Here is a 14,317-nt window from a genome sequence, read left to right on the forward strand (position 1 = left end):
GGCTTAATAAACGGATCTTTTATTTATTGTTTTACAGTATCTGTTGATCTAAAGAAACCTCTTTTTTATGTGGGTAACAATACGCAACATAAGCATTACTTTAATATTCCGCGTTGATAAATTGCTGTAAACACAATCATTTATTCTTGGAAGATATAGAGGAGTTAGTTTATACATAATTTATTTTAGGTCGATTTTAGAAGCAAGTTCCACAACTTATATTAATCATTCTCGACACCTCATTCCTGATGGAATCCATCGCCACGAGGGTATGAGAGAAGAGAAGCCAGTTTCCCTTTTAATGCTGAGCGTCAAGCAAGGGAGCTACTGGTACCATTTTTCATGTCTTTGGTATGACGCGGCCGGGGATCGAACCCACGAGCTCCCGCACTCGAAGCGGACGCTCTACTACTAGGCTATCGAGGCGGTTTTAGAGGAATTAATCTTTACTGTGTGAAAAAGTGCCAGCGTTTTTTGCTTGCATCTATGAAGTAATGTTTATACGGCGTCCAGGGGGCGGTACGGCCCGAGAGGACAGTACAAATCGTAATTAGGGGGTGGGTGGGATTCGCTATAAATGATTTTAAGCTCCTTGTTTTGCAAGCTCTTTACCGTAAATTCAATATCTTGAATTTAAGATATCACATATGCTAAATCTAAAGCACAACGATGAACGACATTCAGTATAAAGAAAGATATTTGTATAATTCCTTTATAAGAAGCAAAATCGTATATAATTCAAATATTAACTTCAAACATGTGCAAGAATTGATAAATTTGCAAAATGCTAGGCACACGTTGCTATAAAAGTATGATTTTTAACTTATTTAATTAACATGCATTTGAAAGTAGGTATTGTCTGATGCAGTACGATAAAAAAAAAAGAACTTGTGTTACTACAGGAGACTGTGAACTCGAGTTCGAGTCTCCTCTCGCCCTTGCTTCTTTAAAACACGCGGACAGTTTTGTGTTTTGCCTTTAAATCAATCTTAAGGTAGTTTTAACTGCGAGAACGGTCCCAACAACTAGCTATATGCACTAGGCAAAATACTGAATAAAAAACTTCTTAAGAAGGAAAGATAAATCATCTTTTTCCTCTATTTTCAGTAGAATACGAGCCGTTTATATTTGTAAATCAATACGCGCCAAGTCATGTGTATCGCCGCAGATCGTATAGACATTTTAAAGCGGACACCTTGTCACGTTTGCATGATTTGGCAATTTTCTTTCTAACTTTAGTAAGCCAAAACATAATGAGAAATAATGTCATATTTTAATATACACTCGTTTAAAGCGTTTAGTGACCGGACATAATTATTGTTTTTCAAATACACATAAACGTGTCATATCTTATTGCATTAGAAAAATAGAGTGATAATGAGATTCATTAAACATTAATCAATTTATTATTTATTATCACGTTCGAGGGTTTAATATATAATGTAGAGAATTATTAGTCTTCCGAATAAAAAAAAGTATTCGATATACGTTTAATATTATTATGTGCATTCAAACCCTTACTAATGTTAAGATTATTTTTGAATGTAAAGCAATTTTAACATTAAGATAAGTTTGTTTACCTTAAGACAATAGACTGTAATGACATTCGGTAAATTACGTATTCCCCGAATGCGATTTCGGCATTCTCCGGTTTTTATGGAATGCGCTACAATCGTGCAACATCGGGTTTTTCCGTATTCTCCGGTAAATACATTGCGTAGCATAAAGGCCGAGGTGATCAGATTGGAATGCGCTATAGTTCCTGCGAAGAATGCCGTAGAGCCTTACGAGAATACGTAATCTCACGGAAATTGCCGAGTGGCATTTCGGTCCACTACCTTAAGTTTTAACTTTAAGATTAGACCCTGTTATGAAGGTGTTTAAGCTTTGTAGTTATAATGTCAATAACCTTGAAAAGTATGAATGACTACGTATTTTTGTTCGTTCAGCTTAATTCATCATTAAACGGTTTATCTAGCTCAATTTCAAAAAGCCAGTATTTCATTCATATATTCGAGTTGAATAAACTAGGGCAGATTTAAACTCGAGTGGGCTGTGCGGCTGATAAAAAAAGTTTGGGGTTGTTCACTTATATTTGACAATGTCCGGCTAACGTCACGCGTCATTTACCGCTAAAGATGACGTCACCATAACAATTCAGGATTTTCAGAATATTATACCGTCAATATGAATGTGCTCGTAGTGCTTTTACTTTACCAATTCATAAATTATACCTTTTTTTGATGACATCTCTTTTGAATAAAGAATGAGCCAAAAATCGCATTACTTCAGATTTTAGTTTAAAGAATTAAAAAGAATAATTTCTTACAGATAAATGCGAAAATATACTTAGATAATAAAATATCTACATGAAGCAAGAAATAAGGAAAAGAAGTTCAAACACTATGGATGAAAAGGACACCAATCCCGCATCAGACTCAGTGCATGATTTGCACGAGAAATCCGTGCATTTAAGTGATATAACAATTCATGATGGAGGCAAAGTTTCGTCAGAATCGGACAAGGAGTTCAGCGAATTTGCGCGGGAGAAACGTAGTTGTATAGGAGCTTTCTTTAAATTGTGCATTTCTTTGATTCTTGGAATTGTGTTTGGATTTTGTACACATAAAGGAAGGGGTACGTAGTCACTAAGAAATTCCAAATTGTTTCTACTTTATTTTTGTTATTCCTAATTTAGAATTTATTTTGGTATTATCGTTAACAACTTCTTCATTTTATTTAATATTCCTTAGTCATCATTTCTTCACCACCCCATCATTCTCGTCATCACCTGTGTTTTCCTCCTACTCATCTTCATCATCATCATCATCATCATCGTCGTATTCACTTCAAAACATTCTGCTTTAAACCTTTTTGATGGTTTCCGAAATCCGGGTTAAAAATGCAATATGAAAAGTTATGAATAAATGGGCATACCACACTTGAAAAGTTTTATGAATATAATTATGGATAACAAAAGGCAGATATTTTAAAATTATACACAATTAACTGGCTTTACAACTTTACTACGTGAGTGGTATGGCCCTACTGCGCATGCGTAATTGGCATGACTTAATATTACAGTTTCACGTGTCATTTACAGCCGAAATTATGAATGGGTTAATATGTTTTCTACAATGTTTACGCTATCATCAAGTACATGAATGTATGACTTAGCAATATAGATGTTAATCGGTTTGATATATGGCCTGATGTCATTCCAGCCTTGAAAATTATGTAGGAAATTATCGTACAGGTGAGTTAGATGTTAAAGAAATGTGGAAAGTTAGATAATCAAGCGGCCCTTTGATCATTCTTCATGCAACGAAAATATGTAAAGCTACATTACTTTATAGGCGAAATTATTTATTCTAGTGTTTCTAGTGTCCCTTTGATAAGATTGCGGGTTGTTTTTATTTTAACGGCATTGGATACTCTACAAATGCAAAATCAAATCTATATTTCATAGATTAATTGCCTATTATAACTTTACTTTGTAAGCTACATAGCAATAGCATAATAAATAGAGCCAAAGTCTGGACTATCCCCCGGAGGTTTCGAAAAACCGTAATCTCCGCATTGACACCCCCTCCCCGCCCCGCTCCCCCTCAAACTCCAAACACACGTACCTCTAAACACGTCTTAAAGGCTCGCATCATAAGCAGCACAAATGAGATATGTTATCTTATATGGACACAGATTTATATGTTTCCAATCACGTTAAACAAATTCGAATTGATATATGTACTGTATATACCTTTATCGCAGTTCTACCCTGTTTTTCAATTAATTTAATTTCTTGTATTTTCAGTGTTTGAACCAAGTACAATACGGAACCAGATGGTGTTTGAAAATTTCATCATGTTAAAGATGTTTTTGTCCGCTGTATGTTCAGGTTTGTACATCATGTACTATTTCTAAAACTATTGTATTTTAAATTAAAATAGTTCTTTAATACCTCTTTGCATGGGAATTAGTGGCGTTATTGGTTAACAGGTTGCACAACAATACTAGAGAAATCTGATTAAATTCCCAGTGTGTTAATATCCCAGCAATATCGGCCTTGACTTTATACTGGGGAGGTAAATAGAACACCCGCGGTAGAAGATGTTCCAGCTATTCCAGGTGGAAACTTCCATAGACTGCCAACGTTTGAACAAGAAACATCTACCATTTCTTTACGTCATCATAAATTATCTCGAATCTGCCTCTACTGTGTTCATTTGAGAATGTTTTCCTGACACATTATACTACTTTCTGACTGCATATAATTCGCAATTTAGTCGGTGATTTCTGTCACAATGTTCAAATTTTATTAATACTTCTATTGGAGCCAGCGACATAAGATATTAAAGTCATGGTCCATATACTAATAAAATGCGATGTCGCTCGTTTGCACGATTTTCACGTGAATCTCGTTCTTTTTTCAGGTCAGATTGTGTTCAGCGTGTTATCAGTATTACCAGCAACCAAAGAAATATTTCAAGAAGCAGTGATTGAATATGTAGCTTGCTTTAATTCAAAGGGCATTCTTACCAGTGCTGTGGGCGCCTTTATCCTGGGCTGTGGGATGACCTTATCAGGAGCTGTAAGTTTTTAATTGTTATAGGGGTCAGTAGCCCAAAGGTCAAGGTCACAAGGGTACTGTATTTGGAGGTTTTGGCATTCGTCATTTCGTAGTGGCATCTCTTGTTTTGTCATCTTTAATTTTAAGGTTCTGTGACATTGTTCACTGGTGAACTTTGATATAGTACCGTATCGCTATAGCCCAGCTTATTACAGTAACATACTGAAATGTTTAAACTGACAGATGACTGGTCAGGAGTTGGAGACAAAAAAAAACATTTTTTTTTTTTTGTAAACAACATCATTCATTGTAAATTCTAATATGGCTAACAATACTTTAATCATCACAACGATATTATGTTGACGTCCGTCGACGTGATATTTAGCGCCATGTACGGCATCGAGAAAAAGCGCTATCAAATTTGATCAAATATTTTACTAAATAACATGTTGAAAACGAAATGTTACATAGCATAACTGTTTAAATCAATTTACACACACACGGAGTTGGGAATTAGCTGTGCAGAATAATTCTCCATCATTTGCACAGTAATAGAAGTATTACCATTCTCGGTCCTGGCGTGTATAAACAAAGGAGCGTAACGACCTGACATTTAGCGCCATACATGCTTCTATCATATTTGATCAAAATTTTACTATAAAAGATATATTAGAATCGAAATAATTTGTAGAAAAACCGTGTTTGAACACTTTTATGCACTCGGGTGGTTATACGTCGTACGAAGTAATTTCACTCGGTCTCCGCCCTCGTGAAATTATTACGCCCGGCGTATAACCGCCAATCGTGCATAAATAGTGTTCAAATACGGTTTTGCTATAAGTTATTTCTTAAGTATATTTCATGATTTGACAAAACATTTCATTTTAAAGTAACGATATTTCGGTGAATTCCAAAATATCTACATATGAAGTAATGAAGTATATTACCATAAAAAAGTTTTATTTTTCTCTTACAGTGTCCTGGTATGGTGTTGGCTCAAGTCGGTTCCTGGGTACCAAACTCAAGTAAGTTTATTTGTCCCTCGTCACGACAAAATGTACTTTTACCTACAATGACGTTAGCACATTGAATACATCAGAACCTTTCCTCTGCAGAAGTCTGAATGAAAATTTTGTAATTGTATTTAAGAGATCTTTAGTCTCGCAAGTTTTGAGTGTAAACTAGTACATTATAAATGGTTATAGAAAGTAGTTGATTGTTCATATACAAAATGTACTATGATGGCATCGAGCTAACAATGATTTCATGTCTTTATTTTGAAATCTTTTTTTAGAATATCAATATAATGACTGTTTGCATTAAACTTTCATTGTTTTTTTATTTCAGTATTTACATTGTTAGGGTGCCTTCTAGGGGCGTTGACGTACGGGCTTGTGGCCCCTGCAATAGAGAGTAAAACTAAGCCAACGAAAAAGTTTAAATACCAAACGTGAGTATTTCTTTGATGTTTCATTTCATAGAGGATATTCCTCGGGACTTTAAAACATAGATGTGCACAGATAAAACACAAAATGTCTTATTTATTAGTTGTATTCAAGTTGAAATATAAAGTGGAGCAACCTCCCTTCTGCTGAGGATTCATTACAGTATTTCTTGGAGCGGAGGGTGTGTGTGTGTGGTGTGGGTGCTTAAATTCGCGGATTTCTAAGTTTAAAGATTTTTCTGACGAAAACATAAAAGTCAAAACTAGTAAGAATGTGTTGTCTTGGTAATTTTAAATCCTTTTGATCTAAGTTTAAAGAGAAAATACAAAGGAACTTTTGTAGGGATAATACACGTTTTTTTGTGTATTAACGTCTGCAGAAGCCCGCGGGATTGTTTGTGACCGAGACCGAAGGTCGAGGTCACAAACATATCCCAAGGGCTTCTGCAGATGTTAATACACAAAACAAACGTGTATTGTCGCTATTCTTGCATAAAAATATATTTCACGGCGATTTATGTATTGTTTTCATACGTGATGACTTGACGATTCCGGTACATTTTTTATTTACCATTCCAGTTGTTCTTGGAAACGGTAAACATGTTTTAAATATCCGTATCCAGGGCCCGGAAATAAACAACGCTATCAAAAGCACCTCCTGAAGGTTTTTAAGCGAGTTTTTATCTCTCATTATTACAAACATAAAATTACCAATAATTGTTCATATCATTTCACAATTTGGTGGACTCGATCACAATTTCAAGAATAATAACTTTGCATTCGAGTTATATTGAGTACGGACACGCAGTTGGAGTACGGATAAGTACGAACGTAGTGTCAAGTTTCCAAGCTGTTTATATAAATTCTTAGAGAAATTAGATAAAAACATACCGACTGATACTTACCAAAATCATAAATATAATACCTAAAAACGAACAATAGCACAAGTTACACGCGATACTTATTTATTCACAGTTATTTACAATAACTGAACAGACGCTTTGTAAAGGGAGTGAACTCTAAGAGAAGCTAGGGCGTACATTGATGGGGGCAGTACGATTGGGGTTGGAAACAGATACAGCTAAACATACTATGGATTACATTGTATTTATAATGCTACAAGATGAGGTTGTTAAGGAAGAAACAAGACGCAGATGCCAAATATCAGTGTGCGTAAAAATACATACATATATCCCTGGCAAAGCATTTCAAAAATAAAAATCGGGTATTAACAGCACGTGAATTGCCTTGTTTGCACACGATTTTTCTCCCGTTAATACATGGGCGGATCCAGTGAAAAAAGTAGTTTTTATGCAAGAATGTTTGTTTCAATTTCATTTCGCGGTTAAACACAACCACGAAATGCATGCGCATTAGATAGCTGCGAGTATGAATGCATTTGAATGATATTAACAGAGCTCTGTTTCAAAACCTTTACTTTTATCCAACATTTTTCAAATTTACATACACATGCACACAATTTTAAAAAGAAATCATTTTATTTTACGAATACGCACTAAACTTATATTTCAATAAAGGTAGTCTGTAGTAAGTTTTCTCCTCGTGATGACTCTTTTGGTACTTGCTTCTTAAAATATTTCTTACACTTTGAATGTCTATTTTTCAGATTACATCAAACGTTGAAGTGGCATTATATTGCCATATCTTTACCAATGTGCGTTGTGTTGTTTGCTGTTGTTTTCATTTTGGAATATTTCTGGGATTATGAAAAAGATATAAAAAATATCGGGGTAAGTTTTTCTTTTGATTTTCTTTTTAACTTGTGACGTAATATCTTTTGAAACATTGACCTCTATGACCGCGGGCCTAAGGTTGTTGACTGCTAATTAATTGGCCCTCACCTTTATGAGTTCGAGTCCCACTCATGCCGACACGTGAGGAAGCCATTCAGCTGGTTGGGAAATGTTGCTGGTTCTATCTAGGTGTAATATTGCCCGGGACAGCACATTGAGTCTTCGTCCACTATTTAAAGTTGGAAAGTGGCCATAGTTATTACCTCAAAGTGTGGAAGAAGTGGTAACGCTGTCTGAATATGAAATCAGGGGTAGTGAGTTCGAGTTCCCTTTTCTCCAAATAAAAGTTTCATATTGGGATAAGAGTCCTGTATATGAGCTGGCAAGCTAAAGCACCAGGGACATTTTGGGAATAGGAGCGTCACGATTACTCAACTAAAATTACAAGCAGTTTTCGGGAGGAATCATCCATATGGTTTTCCGATGGTAAATGTAAATAAGCTTACAAAGATAGGACCTCAGTTGTGTCCATGTTTCGTAAAACCCAGTCAAACTGTTGAAGCAATCGCTAAAATTGACTCGTTCACATACGTTTTGGTAAACGTTAAGTCTTTAAAGTGTTTATTAATTTTTTGTTGTATATTTTGCAACGTGATATCGTATTTCTGTGCGATAGTTCATTTTAGTTTATTTTTTTTTTGTTATTTAACAGAGAACTCCACCTCCCTACGATAATATTCTTACAGCGATAGCCTGGAGACCATCTGTTGCAGGTAAGTTTTGTTTTGCACGAAATTTTCTTGCTTATCTTTTCAAACTTTATATAAGTTTGACGATTTAAGACATAATGTCTTTGAGACTACCTTTTGAATATTTTATTTGACATACGTTGCTAAGGCCAAAGACAAAAACTTTTTTCCGGTCAGTCCACACCTACATTGAGGTAAGCAGTCATGCACACTAACTTACAATGTAACATAAAACGCAAAATTTTAGACCTATTTTGACAAATTTTAAAAATGGACATGGGCCTTTCAGTGTTCAAAACTGAGATATATTGAAAAGTAAGGTCTTTCCACATAACGTCATAATACAGAAATTGTTCTTTTTCAGGTGCCATTATCGGTATCATACAGTTGCCTTTGGTGTTTACCGTTCACGACACAATGGGCGGGTCTACTAGTTACGTCACCGTCGTGTCACAGTGGGTGGTAACCAAGAAGCTGCAGGATATGTTTCCTTATTTAGCGTCCAAACGCTGTGGGCTGAGTAATTGGTGGCAGGTACGTAAACAATACATTGCCGTAACGTGACTCAATCGTATATATACATTTTGTATTGTTCAAGTCACAGCTCTATAGACTCAAAATGTAGTACACAATTTAACACAGCGTTATATCAAGATATGGCTGAACAGCAAATAGTTTGTGATTCACCCTATAACCTATAATAAAAAAACCGCTAGCTAAATACAAAAAAAAACAACATTTGGCTCGGAGTTTCGTAAAGTAATTTCTCGAAGCGACTCTGCTAAAGCCATAAAACAACACTATCAGAATAGTGTGGTACACAAAGGATTTCCTCGTTTTGCGACAACTTTCCCTCTGGTAAAAACGGAAAGTACATGGGTTTTTCGCGCGAGCTGATCTGTATGTAGTCTCACAAGGTCAATACGTGTCTATCCACTTGAAGGAACTTCCTTAAAGGTCAAGTTCCATAAAACAAAACCTTGAACATTAGCATATTTTTATCTTCTCGTGAAGCGTTCCATATGCCGTAACATGCATTGTTTCTTCGTTTAGGTTGTATATGTCGCTGGCGCCATCTTGGGTGCTGCACTGGCCTCCATTGCTTCCGATACCATGGCAACGTCACACGGAGCGACTTTACAAACGGCGCTGATTGGTGGAGTATTGATGATATGGGGAGCAAGATTCGCTGCGGGATGTACAAGGTTAGTTAAATATTTTCGACTGTGACTAAATGCAGAGTTGGAGCGCCGGTATAAATTACAGACTCCGGTATATACTGGATTAACTAAATTGAACGAAAAATATCTTAAATATATATATGTTTTGTAACCATGGTGATACTAACCCTAACCTTTAGTCAGTATATTACGCATATTATACACTAAATGCGTGCGGACATGCAAAAACATGCGAATTTTTGCCGTGCGCTACAATTGATAATCATTTTCGGGCATGCGCAGACGACTGCTCCAACTCTGCAATGAGTTACGTCGAATATTTTCAAGATGGATAATACAGGATAACTTTTGACTAGATATAACAGAAAGAACATTCTTTTTGACATTTTCTCAAACATGTTTAATTTCCTTTTTGGTATGAAATAGTATCAGATTGTTAGAAAACAAAGAACATCGTTTGTCTTATTTACGACCCCATATTACAAAATCAGATTTTAATTGAGATTATTAGATTTTTATATGAAGTTTTTTTCTCACAATTTTCATATATCTGACTGTTTTTATTTTTAGTGGGCACGGCCTTTCCGGAATGGGTCTATTAGCATGGCTGTCATTTATCGCTGTACCGTGCATGTTCGCAGGGGGTATCATGACAGGGTTCTCCATGCAAGCAACAGGGGCCCTGGACGATTATGTTTCATCTACTTTTGACACCTAGTCTGCATGGATTTCACGGGAGTTTTGACGGGTTTAGTACCAGTTCCTTGTCCGGTTTGTGACCGGGATGGATTTTTAATTTAGGCATTATTACGACAAAGGACAGCTAATTCCTCGCCGTTTGCTATCTTAAAATGTTTTACCTGCTACAAACAGGGGTACATTTTTCAATTCTCGCAACATGTAGAGAATAATTACGTGTGACAATGCATGACATATAATCTTTCGGGTGTTTGAAATACAATGGAACATATAGGAGTCTTAATGATACCGTTAACAGTTTTTAAAGATGTTGTTTTGCGACAAAAATAACGTTGATGTAGTTACTTATTCAAATTTATTTTCTCAAGAAAGATGGCGGACCAATGTGAAAAAGTGTAAGCGGGAGCAACTGTTAACAGATTTATGATTAGACGAAAAGAATATTATGAATATAAACGGTGTATATGTAATTTATAATTGTTGTGTTATATGCACATTAGCCAAAGTCCTAAAGATGTTACTGCATGGTTTTGGTGCATAATATCAGTGAAACATAGAGGGTTGCCTTTTTGCGGGCAAGAACTCTTCTAGACAAATGTGTAGAAATATTTTCGGAAGCGTAGACGTTTGAAACACAGACAAAATATTTCCGCCACGGGAAACCTGGAACGAAAGCTGCGAACAATATGACTGTCTGGAGCATTAAAAACTAGCGTATTTTCCGGATATACAGATTTCGGATAAAATACTGTGAAAGTCGTGAGATAATGAAATCTCGCATGTGTTATGTACAGCAATGTAACTTATAAGATTATACCAGTATACATTGTTATAAGTATATTTAAGCTTGCCAAGTGCTTGAGGTTTTTTTTAGTATTCTCAGTCATCAGAGGTTCATTACCATTCAACCAGGGAACCATTGCAGACCTCTGATCTGTGAGAATGAATTTGTAGACATTTTCACACACAAAAAAGAAATCAAATATTTAAAGCATATGATCAAAGTTTGCTCAAGTATGAATCATATAGGAAATACCTCATTGCAGTTCTTATGTGTGCATTAAATGAGTGGATCATTCAAAACTATTCTTTAAAGGCGTTGTGTATATACTTCTGTTTTGGTGTTTGTATATTAAATATGATTTTTTTTTCTTTGAATGTGATCACAACAAGATGAGCAGATCGTTTCTCTGCAGAAGAGTAGAGTTTCTTCTCTGAGTATTAACATGAAAAGAACAAAGAAACGTCACTTTTCATATTGTATTTATTAAACGAGTTGAATAAAATAATAAAATGTGAGGCTCTGCCGAGCATTTTATCAATTTTATTCAACTCATTTAATAAATTCAATGTGGAAAGTCACAAAAGTAATATTCTTTTTATCACATGTTAGCCTTTCCCGTCAAAACACCAAAAATTCTACTTTCTTTTACTATATAAACAAGTCAATTTGACCAACGTTTCCTACACTATAAACGACGTCGACGGCAAAGCTTTATTACACTAGTGTATTATCATTTTTATTTAATGGCTTTATTACACTCCCGCGACGTCGAACATGTGATAAATGCTGATACTTGATGTTTTAAGTGATATTACTCCATGCCATATTCACGTATATATTATTTGTCAAATTTAGGCTTATTGAAGATCTTTGAAAATTACGCCCAACAAATGGGTAGTTGTAATATCAAAAAAAAATAACCTTGGCATTGTGTCATCCAGACATCTGAGCAACTTGGTGTGAGCAAATTCCGAAACCCTCATCTACCTCATATTGTTGATAAATTTGGGACAATCCCCATATTCCGGACAAAACCACCCTTGCACAATTTAAAGTGAGACAACTCGCACCATCCCCCAAAACCACCACCCTAAACTCACACTTTAATTTTGTTGTTGAATAAAAGATGCATGAAAAATTAAAAGAAAATAACAGAGATTTACAAAAAAAATACAAATAAGATTAGAATTATCAATTAGTGAAAATTTGGATAGAATTAAACACCCAAAAGCGGGGCCCTGAACTGAGTAGGGTTATTATGTCCTGAGGGATTTTGTCCGTGTTTCATTGTTGATATTGCATGGATTGTATTCTTATCATAGTGTTAATGGTGTCCGAAAGGCAAAAACAACAGCTTTGTATTAATCTATATATTTTGTGTCGGAATTCCCATATTTTAGAATGGTACCATTTTCTGATTGTGATCTTGCTACATGTATATATACTGTGAAATCATTAACCTTTAGCCTGCTGGCGGCAAGTGATTCTGCCTTTGCGACCAGTGCAGACCAAGATCAGTCGTGCAGGCTGATCATGGTCTGCACTGCTCGCTATTCAGTCAGTAAATTTTCAGTGAACACCCCTTCGAGTAATAAATAATATTGCCCAAATTGAATGATGGACCAGTCCATTTTAGAAATTTAGCAGGCTAAGGGTTTATGTTTTCCCGTTCATTACATCTACAAAAGTTGTAAACCACAAACTCGTATCACATCGGAACAGTTGTCGTGGCCCGACCCACGAAATTTTATGACTATAAAATTAAATGATTTAACAATATTAAACGGACAATTGACTGCCTACTTTGTTAGATATATGTTATGAAGAGATCTTGTTTAAGAGTTTTCAACATACCTGTCCCGCTCATTATGTTTCGCTACATGACTCAAAGTTTGTTTTCATTCAGCTTGAAATAATTTGACACGTATATTTTCGACATGTGTGTACAAATAACTTAAGTTTATTGTAATATACAGATGCCGCTAGGTATTTTGACACAATTGTACAGTCTGATAAAACGGTAGCGACATCGAAGTATTATTATGTATATTGTCTTTCTATTTATTCTTTGATGCCATATAAATAATGCAACGATAGTATGTCTATGTAAATAATGTAAATTCTAAAGTTATTATAAGTATAACAACACGTTCCACAGTTGGTAGAACAAAATCCATTTCGTCTTTGTTGTCGTTAATTCTATTATATTGTTACATATTTTGTACCAAATAATGATCATTTTTGATAAACGAATAAATCAAAATTATATGCAGTGTTTGTGCAGTTATATCACAGTTTTGCAAGAAAGTCAGAGGGTCTTTTTTATTGTTTTTAAAGAACATTGTCATCATGACTTTTTGAAAGAACTGAAAATTTAAACAGTCAAGAAAAATTCATAGATATATTCATTGTAAAATGAGAATTATCAATTTGTGTCCGTTTGTCAGGACCACCTGTGTGACACGACAATTTACGGAGCCAATAGCTATGGACAGCCTGTGTCCAACAGTATTTACAGCACCAATATTGGTCTAAGAATTACCTGTGGCGAACGGCAATTTACAGCACCAATATTGATCTAAAAAGCACCTGTGTCGAACGGTAATTTATAGCACCAGTGTTGGTCTAAGAAACACCTGTAGCGAACGGCAATTTACAGCACCAATATTGGTCTAAGAGGCACCTGTGACGAACGGTAATTTACAGCACCAATATTGGTCTAAGAAACACCTGTGGCGAACGGGAATTTACGATTCAGTATTTAACTAAGGACCATCTATGTCGAACAACAATAATGGGAACAATATTTAACTAAGGATCACCTATGTCGAACGGCAATTAACGGAAACAATATCTAATTAAGGACCACCTATGTCGAACGGCAATTTACTGAAACAATATTTAACTAAGGACTACTTATGTCGAACGACAATTTTCGGAAACAATATCTAACTAAGGACCACTTATGTCGAACGGCAATTTTCGGAAACAATATCTAACAAAGGACCACTTACGTCGAACGGCAATTTTCGGAAACAATATTTCACTAAGGACCACTTATGTCGAACGGCAATTTTCGGAAACAATATCTAACTAAGGACCACCTATGTCGAACTTCGGACGCAATATATTTCTCCAA

General features: G+C 35.4%; 1 protein-coding gene across 5 annotated transcripts in view; it reads left to right on the forward strand.

The window, feature by feature from the left end:
* The window catches only part of LOC123543154 (UPF0394 inner membrane protein YeeE-like), a 38,075-nt gene extending 24,629 nt beyond the window's left edge, over positions 1-13,446 (forward strand). For 4 of the 5 annotated variants that reach the window (XM_053531490.1, XM_053531492.1, XM_053531491.1 and 1 more), the window contains exons 3-11: positions 3,812-3,895; positions 4,431-4,588; positions 5,544-5,592; positions 5,915-6,017; positions 7,639-7,762; positions 8,478-8,538; positions 8,879-9,048; positions 9,568-9,719; positions 10,266-13,446. In XM_053531490.1, the coding sequence (XP_053387465.1) occupies positions 3,812-3,895; positions 4,431-4,588; positions 5,544-5,592; positions 5,915-6,017; positions 7,639-7,762; positions 8,478-8,538; positions 8,879-9,048; positions 9,568-9,719; positions 10,266-10,413 (1,049 nt within the window). In that variant the 3' untranslated portion in view covers positions 10,414-13,446. Of the gene's footprint in view, positions 1-2,041; positions 2,638-3,811; positions 3,896-4,430; positions 4,589-5,543; positions 5,593-5,914; positions 6,018-7,638; positions 7,763-8,477; positions 8,539-8,878; positions 9,049-9,567; positions 9,720-10,265 lie in introns of those variants that run through there. The other variant, XM_045329242.2, reaches the window with a different exon arrangement.
* The last annotated feature ends 871 nt before the right edge of the window (positions 13,447-14,317 follow it).

Source organism: Mercenaria mercenaria, chromosome 19, assembly GCF_021730395.1.
Source record: "Mercenaria mercenaria strain notata chromosome 19, MADL_Memer_1, whole genome shotgun sequence".
Lineage (NCBI taxonomy): Eukaryota > Metazoa > Mollusca > Bivalvia > Venerida > Veneridae > Mercenaria > Mercenaria mercenaria.